The sequence below is a fragment of the Penaeus chinensis genome, chromosome 27, assembly GCF_019202785.1.
Source record: "Penaeus chinensis breed Huanghai No. 1 chromosome 27, ASM1920278v2, whole genome shotgun sequence".
Lineage (NCBI taxonomy): Eukaryota > Metazoa > Arthropoda > Malacostraca > Decapoda > Penaeidae > Penaeus > Penaeus chinensis.
Genome location: NC_061845.1, coordinates 21,922,742 through 21,935,241, shown reverse-complemented (window position 1 = coordinate 21,935,241; position 12,500 = coordinate 21,922,742). Strand labels below are relative to the sequence as shown.

Genomic DNA, 12,500 nt, shown 5'->3' with positions numbered 1-12,500 from the left:
ATTATTATTGTTATTATCATGATTATGAATATAATTATCATTATTGTTATTATTATTGCCATTAATGTTATTATTATTTTTGTTGTTATTATTATTTTTATTATTATTATTTTTATTGTTATTGTTATTATTGTAATATTATTGTTATTATTGTTATCATATTGATAATAATAAGAAATATTATTACTATTACTATTATTGTTATTATATTGATAATAATAATAATTATTATTATTATTACTATTATTATCATTAACATTATTATTGTTATTGTTATTATTATTATTGTAATTTTGTTGTTGTTGTTATTATTAGTAGTAGTATTAGCAGTACTAGTATAACTATTATCATTATTATTATTTTACTATTATTATTGTTAGCATTATTATTATTATTATGAACATCATCGTTTTTACTGTTATCATAATCATCATTATCATCATCATGATACGAAAATTATTAATATTATGCGTTCAAAAAAAAAAAACACATTTGAGATTTTTAAGTAATTATTCTGTTCTTAGATAAACGCTAAAGAATATTAATGAAACCGTAATTATTAGCCAATTTGAGTAAGGCGATGATTTTGTCAATGATAATGGTTCTAATGGTGATGGTGATGATAATGATGATGATGTTGATACTCATGATCCTCATTATCATCCTCACCATTATAATGATAAGGATAATAAGGATATAATAGTTATAATGATGGTGATAATCATAATAATAATAGTAATAATGATGATAATAATGTAACAGTAATAATGATGATAATGATAATAATAATAATAATAATAATGATAATGATAATAATAGTAATGATGATAATAATGATGATAATAGTAGTAATAGTAATAATGATAATAATAATATTTACAATAATAACAATTAATAATAGCAGCAACAATAATGATAATAATAATATTAATAATAATAATTATAATGATGACTGATGATGATGATGATAATTATAATGATAATTATGTTAATTGAGAAAAAGAAGAATGGAAGTAATGATCATGCTGAATATTACAATTAAATTAGTAAGATTTATCTATCAAAGGAAATGTGTCATAGCCTTTACAGTGCAATCGTTGACTATGTATCGGAACTTTTTTTTCTTCTTTTTTCCTTTTTTTTTTTTTTTAAGTGTAACTTTGTCCCAAAAATTCACGCCTTATAAAATCATTTGACAACAAATGACATATGACAACGGCTTATAAATCGTAGCTTTAGCTTGAAGGAAACTCAACGGCATAACCTCTGTGACGTGCGTGAATATTAATAAGTTAGGTTAAGTTCGGGTCACAAAATCTTGCAGTTGTGTGGGTTATGAAATTACATGTACAGTTTTTCAAGGTATAAGGATATAACGATTTAAAGTTTAAATATATTTCTTAATGCTGAAGGAATCGGAAGAGAGCTTAATTGACTTCCGGTTAAAAACGTTTGGGAGAAGGAGTGAATTTCTATGTAATGTGTGTGAGATTTTGTGTGTTGCATGTTTGTGTGTTGTTATTATTATTATTATCATTATTAATATTGTTATTATTTTTATTATTATTATTATTATTATAATAATAATAATTATTATTATTATTATTATCATAATAATAATTAGTATTATTATTATTGTTTATATTGTTATTATTATTGTTTATATTGTTATCATTATTGCTATTATTTTATTATTATTATTATCATTATTAATATTATAATTGTTATTATTATTGTTATTATTATTATTTATATGTATATATGTAAGCATACACCCACACACAAACACATATATAAACATGAACATAAACATACACATACACATACGTATATACATAGATGTGAGTTTGTGTATGTGTGTATATATCTGTGTGTGTGTGTTTTTGTGTGTATGTGTGTGAGTATGTGTGTATGTGTGTGTGTGTGTGTGTGTGTGTGTGTGTGTGTGTGTGTGTGTGTGTCTGTGTGAGTATGTGTGTGTGTGTGAGTATGTGTGTGCGTGTGTGTGTGTTTGTGTGTGTGTGTGTGTGTGTGTTTGTGTGTGTGTGTGTCTGTCTGTCTGTGTGTGTGTGTGTGTGTGTGTGTGTGTGTATGTGTATGTGTGTGTGAGTATGTGTGTGTGTGTCTGTGTGCGTGCGTGTGAGTCTGTGTGTGTGAGTATGTATGTGTGTGTGTGTGTGTTTGTGTGTGTGTGTGTGTGTGTGTGTTTGTGTGTGTCTGTCTGTCTGTCTGCGTGCGTGTGTGTGTGTATGTGTATGTGTATGTGTGTGTGTGTGTGTGTGTGTGTGTGTGTGTGTGTGCATATGAATTCGTGTATGTACATATTTATGAGTGAGTTTTGTGTGGTGTACATGTTTCTCCAGAGCGCACCCGCCAGGGCAGTGACGGGGCAGCCGACCGCCGCGCGGCGCCGTATCACCGGAAGCGAGCCTCGGGCGCCGATAAGCGCTCGAGCGCCGCCGCCCGACCCATTAGCCGCCGCCGCCGCCGCCCGCCGTGTCATGTGTGGCTGATGCCTTTGTGCGCTCGCTTTGTGTCTTGCCTTTTGTGTGTCTCGGTTTCTCTCTGTTTCCTATTTTATTTTTTGATTTTTGTATCTGTATTTTGTTTGTGTGCATGTGATTGTTTCCGTATGTGTGTTATCATATGTGTGTAGGTAGATGTTTTCTTTCTCTTGTGTATGTGTGTGTGTGTGTGTGTGTGTGTGTGTGTGTGTGTGTGTGTGTGTGTGTGTGTGCCTGTATGAGTGTGTGTGTGCGTACATGTCTGTATAAACGGACACTCATCGTTACTGTTCGTCGAGTCCATGAAAAGTTTTCATTTCAAGACCAACTTGAGTCAGGTTATTTGATTGATTTTCGCAGGAATTCCTTTTTTTTCATCCACCCGTTCGACCTTAATCAGTATTAATTAATCTGTAGTAGTATTACGCGCCTATGTGCATATTGCATACCAAGGGGTAAGGCGTACAGCAACGGAATGTGTAAAATTGAGAAGAAGGGAAAGCAGAGCGGACGCGCACACACATTCATACTCATACTCATAATTTCTCACACACACACACACACACACACACACACACACACACACACACACACACACACACACACACACACACACACACACACACACACACACGCACGCACGCAGACACACACATCCATACCCCTACTCATGCTCAAACACACACACACACACAAAACTTGACGGTCATTGAGGGTATTTAGGATATGATCACGCAGCTGAATGTTTAACAGCGTTTTACACTTCCCTTAGAGGCTTTGTTGACAAGAAAGTTTGAAGCCGCTGTTGGCGGTGTTTCTTTAAAGCTTTTCTGTCGTAATATGCAGGATGATTCTTTTCTTTGGAAGTCATTTAAATTATTTTATATCAATTTGTTGTAGCTGTTGTTGTTTTTTATAATGATCCAAGAACGTAGGAACAGTACATCGTTTTATGAGACGTATAATTGTTATACTCACTTTCTTCCATACTCAGTGACTCTATCTCCTCCTGCACGCACATATGTGTAACAACACTGCCGGGATATTGAGCGAAATCTTTTTACGACGGTAAACTTTGTAAAATTTTACACTGAATCTCATGTCGAGTTCTAATAGTATGAGTTCTTAGTGGAAACAGCTCGCAGCTATCATTGTACATTTTACGTGGAAGAAAACCCATCATTTTCCTATTCTGTATTTGTATCTAATGATTTCCAGCGCTAATGGAGCACATTCTATGTCTGAAATCACCGTTTTACATCCAGTACTTTGTTATTTTGACATTCAGTATTTTGTATGAAATTCAATACGATCAATATAAATTTTTCAGTATTCATGAATCATAAAACCAACGTTTAAAATTCACATATAGACTCACCATTCAATATCTTACATCAAGCTCAAAATCATCATTATACATTTTTCAAGTAAATACTATTCACCATATATTTCACTTCAAGCGCAAACTCCTGTGCTAAATTCAAATAAACATATAAACCATCTTTCAGTATCACACGTCAAGCTCAGATTTACTGTTTTATATTTACCAAATATGAAAAAACGCAATTCGACATTACACAAAAAAAAATCGAAACGCCATCCTACATTCTCATTCCATAAAGTACAAACTTCAACAACCACACACACACAAAACATCATTCTACATCTTGTATCAAACACGAAATCACTACTCTTTCTCCACGTTTAAAAACCAAGTTTCAACATCTCAAAACTAAAAACTAAAAAAAAGAAAGAAAGAAAGAAAGAGCTAGAGACAAAAAAAATCCACATCCTACATCGACCACCAAATCATCACGCTACGATCTCCTTGCACCTAAACCCAAGCTTTAACTCCTCAACATTGAAGCACAAGCGTACCAAATTGCATTCAACGCTACAATCCGCACGAACGCAAAATCGTGTTGCCATTAACCCCCAACGTACTCCTTCCAGCCTGCTTCTCTGGCCTTCACGCCGAGCGGCCTCCAAACCACCAGATTATACGGGTGACGAAGCAAAGTGGGAAAGTAATGCGCGGGTTGTCAACGCTGTGAGGGCTGGCGGGGAAAGGGGAAAAGGTATAGGAAAGGCGGAGAGAAAGGAGGGAGGAGAGAAGGAAGGAGAGTGGGGAGAAAGGAAAGGAGTACAGGTATATCGAGGGGGAAGGGAAAGGAGGAAGGAGACGAAAGGGAAAAAAGGATGGGGTGATGGGAAGAGGAAAAAGGGGATGGGAAGGAGGAAAGGAAAGAGGGGCGAAAGGAGGAGAGAGGGATGGAGGAAGGAAAGGGAGAAGGCAGAGAAGGAAAGAGTGGCGAAGGGAGGAGAGAGGAGAAAAGAGGCGTGGAAAGTGAAAATGGAATAAATGGAGGGGAAAGGGGAAAGGAAAGAAGAAAAGAGGGGCGAAGCAAGGAGATGGGAGAAAAGAGGCGAGGAAAAGGGAAGAAGAATAAAGAATAGGGAAGGGGGAACGGAAAGAAGGGTGAATGGGAAAGATAGAGAGAGGAAGAGAGAAGGGGGTAAATTCGAGAAGGAAACAAGGAGACAGGGGCAGTAGGGAAAGATACGAAAAGAAAAGACAAAAAAGAAATAACAAGTGAAAAAAAAGGGAGAAAGAGAAAATGAATGAGGAAAGAGGAGCGAAAAAAGAGACAAACAAAAAAAAGAAATAAAGGAAACAGGAAGAAGAAAAAGAAAGATAAGAGAGAAGGCGAAGATTTAGACTATGAGGGATTGGACGCAGGAAAGTAGGGAAGAAAAGGACCCTGAAATTTCCTTACACGAAGATAACTCTCCGGCATTCGTTAGGAGACAAGAAAGCGAAGAAGCGAAGGAAGGGCGAAGCGGAGAGGCGAGAAGAGAGCGAGGCAAGAAGATTCTCTGGAGGAAGTGGAATGGAAACGGCGGAGGGAATAGAGGCAAAAGGGAAATGTATAGACAGAAAGAAAGACTGATGGATGAAAGCGCTGGGAAATATAAGGAGAAATAGATGTGTGAGGTCGAGAGAGAGGAAGCGAGAGAGAGAGAGAGAGAGATGAAATAAAGGAGGAGGGGAGAGAATGCGAGAGTGAAAGAGAGAGAGAGAAGGAGGGAAGGATAGAGAGAAGGAGAATGTTAAATTCCATTTCTTTCAATGGTTATTCTTGTTCTGGGTGTAAGGAATGGCCTGGGTACCATACACTGGCAGCGTGGGATTTGAACGTAGGTCAACAAGATTGCTAGACGAGAACGCTCCCACTGCACCCCTCCTCCATGTGAGTTACACACACACACACACACACACATAAATATACACACACTACACACACTCACTACACACACACACACACACACACACACACACACACACACACACACACACACACACACACACACACACACACACACACACACACACACTATACACACACACACTATACACACACACACACACACACACACACACACACACACACACACACACACACACACACACACACATAAATACACATACACCTAGAGGAAATGAAGGAGGAAAGAGAGAGAGAAGGAGAAAGAGAGAGAAGAGAAGAGAAAAGAAGAAAGAGAGAGGAAGAGAGAGAGAGACAGGCAGACAAATAAAGAAACCCACAACAGACAAAAAAAAGGAAAGAAAACAGAGCTAAATCACGAAACAGAGAGATCAAGAAATAAGCAAAGACGAACAAAGGCACAGTCACACAGAGACACGCACACACAATTAACGGGTCACTGAGCACTTCTATAATGCACAGTGTGAAGAAAATATGGCGTAACATTCATAAAACTGGGACGTTGGGGAAAAGACATAATTAAAAAGAAAAAAAAAATTGTGTCGAGGAGTACGAAGAAATAAAAACGCAGAAATCAAGACCCGAGGGAAAGAATAGCAGCGAAAAGTAAAATAAGAAATTATTATGTTGATAATGAAGGTGAAAGGATAATGATAATCATGTTGATACTATTAATGATGATAATAGTAATAATGATAATGACAATGATAATGGCAATAGTAATATTAACCATAATGACAACAATAATATAAAAAAAACAAGAAGTGAACATTAATAATAATAACAATAATAAAGGTATCATTATTATTAGTGGTCATGATAATAATAATTAGCAAATCAATCAACAAAAAAAGAGAGAATGAGACGTCGGAAGAGGGAAAACAAGATACATTACGCAGAGCGAAAGATCAAGAGAGAAACGCGAGTTAACTGACTCGAGTGAGGTTGAGTGCGGGCGAGAAGGGACTTTGATCTCCTCGCCGCCGGTCGGACGGAGTGACGGTTTCGCTAATTGAGGACTCGTAGCGGCTTAACCAAGTTATCGTGGGGCAGGCAGGGGGGGGGGGGAGGCGCTGTGCCACATGGGGGAAGGGGAAGGAGGGTGGGGAGAGGGGAAGAGAGGGAGGGATAGGGTAAGGGGCTTTTGCCACACGACATGAGGGAGAAGTTAGGGAGGAATAGGGTAAGAGGCTATTGCCCCACGGGGGATAGGGAGTGGGTGAGGCTCTAAAGGCTCTATTGCCACACGACACGCATACACACACACATACATATAGTATATATATGCACACCTACATACATACATATACATATATATGTGTGTGTGTGTGTGTATGTGTGTGTGTATGTGTGTGTGTGTGTGTGTGTGGGTGTGTGTTTTCATGAAACAGAATGATCATTGAGCTGATCAGCTGTGGCATCCCTCATAGGTTCATATTCAGGATGTGGCCAGGAGCTATAAAACAAGCGAGTTTTTCTTTGCTCGCAGTTTCATCTAATCAGGACTGTTTTCTCTGCCTTTTATTCGGTAGAACTAAACTGCAGCCAGACATATTCTGCTTCTGTTGTGAACTACCAGTTGCACTGATAAACCGCCTTTTCGCAAAAGACACTGCCTTTCTGTCAGCAGCTTCACCGTAGTTGTTTTGGTAATCATTGTTGGTGGTTCTCAACAGACTCACTCACTACCGTATATATATATATATATATATATATATATATTGATTTACCCAAATTATGCAAATCCGTGCAAATGCACACACAAATCGCCCACCCGCGCGCGCGTGTGTGTGTGTGTGTGTGTGTGTGTGTGTGTCTGTGTGTGTGTGTTTGTGTGTGTGTGTGTGTGTGTGTGTGTGCATTTTCGTGCTCACGCGCATATATATGAATATATACTTATTTAGTTTGTTAGTTATATATACATATATATTCATTACACACACACGCACACACACACATACACACACACACACACACACACACACACACACACATATGTATGTATTTATATATATATATACATATACAATATATATATATATATATATATATATATATATATATATATATATATATATATACACACACACAGTATATGTATACATCTATATAAACGCAATCACATGCAACTAATACAAGCCAATAAAAGGCGATTGTCCAGCCCGCATAAACTGACTCTCTTCCATCTCTTTCCAGCGATCCTTCCGGCGGCCAGCACGTCGATTGTCCTTCGAAGGATCTCCAAGGACGAGGGGAAAGGACAGTCATGGAGAGGAAGGACAATAATAATGATAACAGAAATAGTAATAATAAAACACAAAGTGAAATGATTGGGCGAGAAAAGTCCACTTAGGAAATCGGTGGAGAGTGTCTGTGTTTTGAGTTTTTTTGGTTATTCAGTGAAAAATAATAATAATCGTTCGTAGAAAGTATTGTTTGTAGAAAATTAGAAGGCTAAAGAGAGAAAAACAGAAAGAGAAAACAAAAAACAAGCATATAATACCCTGGTAGGATGTAAATGATTTGAGAAGACCGGAAGAGGAAGAAGACGAGAAGGAGGAAGAGGAGGGAGAGAAGAGAGGTCAGAGGTTTCTTCATGTCAAGCTAAGAGGAGGAGGACCATGGGGGCACTCTCCTCCAAGAAGAAGGAGTCCTCCTTCGAGGGGGAGGAAGGTGCGTTGCTGTTTATTTTAGTTTTATCTTTGATGGTTGTGCTTTTATTGTAGAATTGTTCATGTTATTGCATTGGTGTGTGTGTGTGTGTGTGTGTGTGTGTGTGTGTGTGTGTGTGTGTGTGTGTGTGTGTGTGTGTGTGTGTGTGTGTGTGTATGTATGTAAACGTTTATATATATATATATATATATATATATATATATATATATAATGTGTGTGTATGTCTGTGTGCGCGTGTGTATCGGTGTGCTTACACACCCACACACAAACACACACACGCTTATATATATATATATATATATATATATATATATATATATATATATATAATGTGTGTGTATGTCTGTGTGCGCGTGTGTATCGGTGTGCTTACACACACACACACAAACACACACACGCTTTTATATATATATATATATATATATATATATATATATATATATATATATATATATATATAATGTGTGTGTATGTCTGTGTGCGCGTGTGTATCGGTGTGCTTACACACACACACACAAACACACACACGCTTATATATATATATATATATATATATATATATATATATATATATATATATATATATATATATATATATATATATTATGTGTGTGTATGTCTGTGTGCGCGTGTGTGTCGATGTGCGTGTGTGCAATTATATTACTGAATCAGTAAAGCTTGCTGCCGGGAAACGAAGGCACGTAATGAAAATTAAACCCAGCGCTGCGATGGCTGTCCTTAATCCAATTAGAATTTCAGATCGCACACTTATATGTTCGCGTCTTTGCTTTGCTATCTAAATCATAATGATGTGTATGAGGTAATGATGCAGTGTGTATATATTACGGATGTTTCTCATTATCATAACTGATCAATCTTATATTATACAATAAGTTGTGACGCAGTTTAAGTATGAAATACATGAGTGGCAGCAGCTTCCTCTGAACGTATATGACTAATTAACAAAATACACTCTTTACCTATCAATGACTGGACTCAAAACTACAGGGCGAATGAAGGTGAAAGGGGCAAGAGATATATATTGCGTTATTTAGGAGTCAAATGGAAATAGACATATGAAAGTGAGCATTCTAGAGCAGTGGATCCCAACGGATGGGTCGCGAGGGGTCAGCTGGGGATTGCGAAGCCTTGAGGGAGACAAAGGCCGGTTTGCTTGGCGTCGACAGCGGTCGTGTTCATAATTTGCTATGAACTATGTCTTCAGGGATTATTGGATCACCATGAGGTATATCAGACTTGCACAGTGTGTTTGTTTTTTCTTCTTTCCTTAAAAGCGTGTGGTTAGAAAAAAAATATAAATGGAATGGTTGATGTCGGGGATCGCAGATAGATTTGAGAAAGGGATCGCGAGGGTAAGGAAAGGGATCGTGAGGATAAAAAGACTGGGAACCACAGGTGTAGAGCATCTACGAGCTCGAGAACTAGCTAAGCAGATTGGAATACTAAAATACCTACGAGGTTAGGCAAGTAGACAGAAAATTTGAAATATTTTATTTTAGTGGATTCCCTGTAGTTGTTTTTCTGACAAAACTGAAGGAAACATGGTGTTGTGTGTCGCCTGGAAAGCATGGTTATAAAGGGAGCATTTACATAACTACATAAGCCAGATATTTAAAGATAAAAAGAGAGAGGCTTTAATCTGAAACGTTCAATATCTAAAGATAGCGAATATTATCAAAGGTTAGGGTTTCCACTGCATGGATCAAAGTCTTTACGAGATGATCCTATAATATTAAGTTTGCGAGGGATTTAAGATTTTTCAAAAACCTTATTTCGTATGCATTATTTTCAAGGTCCAAGTGGCTTGTGAGTCATTCCCTTGATTATGTTCTTTTCCCTTATTTATAAGATAGACCCGCATTCTCTTCTGTACATACAAAGACTACACAGTTAATTGTTCTTAAATCTACTAATCAATGACGATGTACTTGTATTCTGAATTCTTTTCATTGTGTAATGAGGTAGAAATTAAGGTACGCCAATATTACGTTTGTTATGCCTTAAAGGAAATTTATGTTTGTTCAAGTACTAATAAGGCATTTCTTTTTATTATTATTATTTATCTCTTTCGAATGATATGAAGAAGGAGACGAGGTTTTCCGTAGCAAGTTAGCAGCCAATTAACTAGATGTACTGTGTGCTCTCTAGAGTAAGATTTAAACAGGGTTACTTTTATTTCTGATTAAAATTCAGGCAAAGAGAATAATGAGTCGTGTTGAAATCTACTTCCTTTAGGCTTCTGATTTCTCTAGTCAAATTGGTTTTAAAAATCTCCCTAGAGCAACTCCTATCATGTCTCTTTTAACTAATACGTGTTGTAGTGCATGTATATGTGTGTTTGTGTGTGTATATGTGTGTGTATATATATATATATTCATATATATATCCATATCTATATATATATCCATATTTACACACACACACACACACACACACACACGCATATATATATAAATATGGATATATATATATATATATATATATATATAGAGAGAGAGAGAGAGAGAGAGAGAGATATGGATATATATATATATATATATATATAGATATGGATATATATATATAGATATGGATATATATGGATATATATATATAGATATGGATATATATATATAGATATGGATATATAAATATGGATATATATATATAGATATGGATATATATATAGATATGGATATATATATAGATATGGATATATATATAGTAATGGTTATATATATGGATATATATATAGATATGGATATATATATGGATATATATATATAGATATTGATATATATATGGATATATATATATATATATAATCTCAGACAGTCATATAAAGAAAAGAAACTTCGAGAAGCTAAAAGTCCGACAGAGAAAATACTTCCTTTTTAAACCAATAAGAAGTTGTAAAAGACGAGCAAAAGTTGCATCGTAATCCTCACTTAATTGCAACGACTTCATTCACATGTTGAATGAATGACCTAAATGCACTTCCGAGCGGGTTGAATGAATCTGCAACTCTTCATAATTTCACCCCCATTGTTATCAATATTCCTGTTATTTTCTTTACTTTCATTGTTTTATTGACAGTTGTTATTATTATTGTTACTGTCACTACTATTATTGATATTCTTCTTTTCATTATTATTATAATTAACAACATCATTATCATCATTATCCTCATCATCATTATTATCATCATCTGCTTGTTGTTATCACTATTGCTATTAATAGTATTATTATTATTATCACTCTCTATATTCCTTTCATAATTATTGTGGTTATTGGAAGTAACATATCATAAGTGTTAATGTGTCCCCCATATTTGACGGGAAATTATCATTAGTGTAATTCATTATCGCTATAAATCACAATTTCTTCATATGTCGATTACCATTAGAATCGTACTTACAAATATCTTCGATAGTCTCAATTCTAAGTTTGTATGGTCTTATTCTGAAATCGTATTCTAAATATGAATATTTTGGATTCTAAATCCTTGGGTCGAAATATTTATTCTAAATTTAACTGTGCTGAATCTGTATTCTAAATATATTCTAAATTTAACTGTGCTGAATCTGTATTCTTAATATATTCTAAATGTAAATACCTGAACCCTACTCTCTTAACTGTTTATTCCAAATCTGTATTCTAAAACAGTTTATGATAAATCTGCATTCTGAATTGTTATTCCAAATGTAATCATTCTAAATATTCTAAATGTGTAATTATATCCTAAGCACGGTCTCGGGGCTACCGTTAATGACATTTCATGTGGATATAAATGAGCTTCGACATAGAAAGTAATTGGTAATTAAGATGCTTGTAATGACCTACTTGAGGCTGAGATTACTAATGATCTGGTTGTTAGCGTCACAGAGAATGAGGCAATCTTCGGTGATTCCATTTTGAAATTGCCTCTTGACGATCTCATCACGTGCTCAGGCCGTTTCTCGTCGAACTAGATATGTCTCTATTAACACGTATCCACACATACACATACACATGCATATGCACATGCACATGCACT

General features: G+C 35.7%; 1 protein-coding gene across 1 annotated transcript in view; it reads left to right on the top strand.

Moving 5' to 3' along the window:
* LOC125039507 (serine/threonine-protein kinase Nek4-like) overlaps positions 1-12,500 on the top strand; it is a 381,570-nt gene that overhangs the window by 13,381 nt on the left and 355,689 nt on the right. Inside the window, exon 2 of the mRNA XM_047633530.1 lies at positions 7,988-8,464. Coding sequence (XP_047489486.1) covers positions 8,413-8,464 — 52 coding nt within the window. The 5' untranslated portion in view covers positions 7,988-8,412. The remainder of the gene's footprint in view (positions 1-7,987; positions 8,465-12,500) is intronic.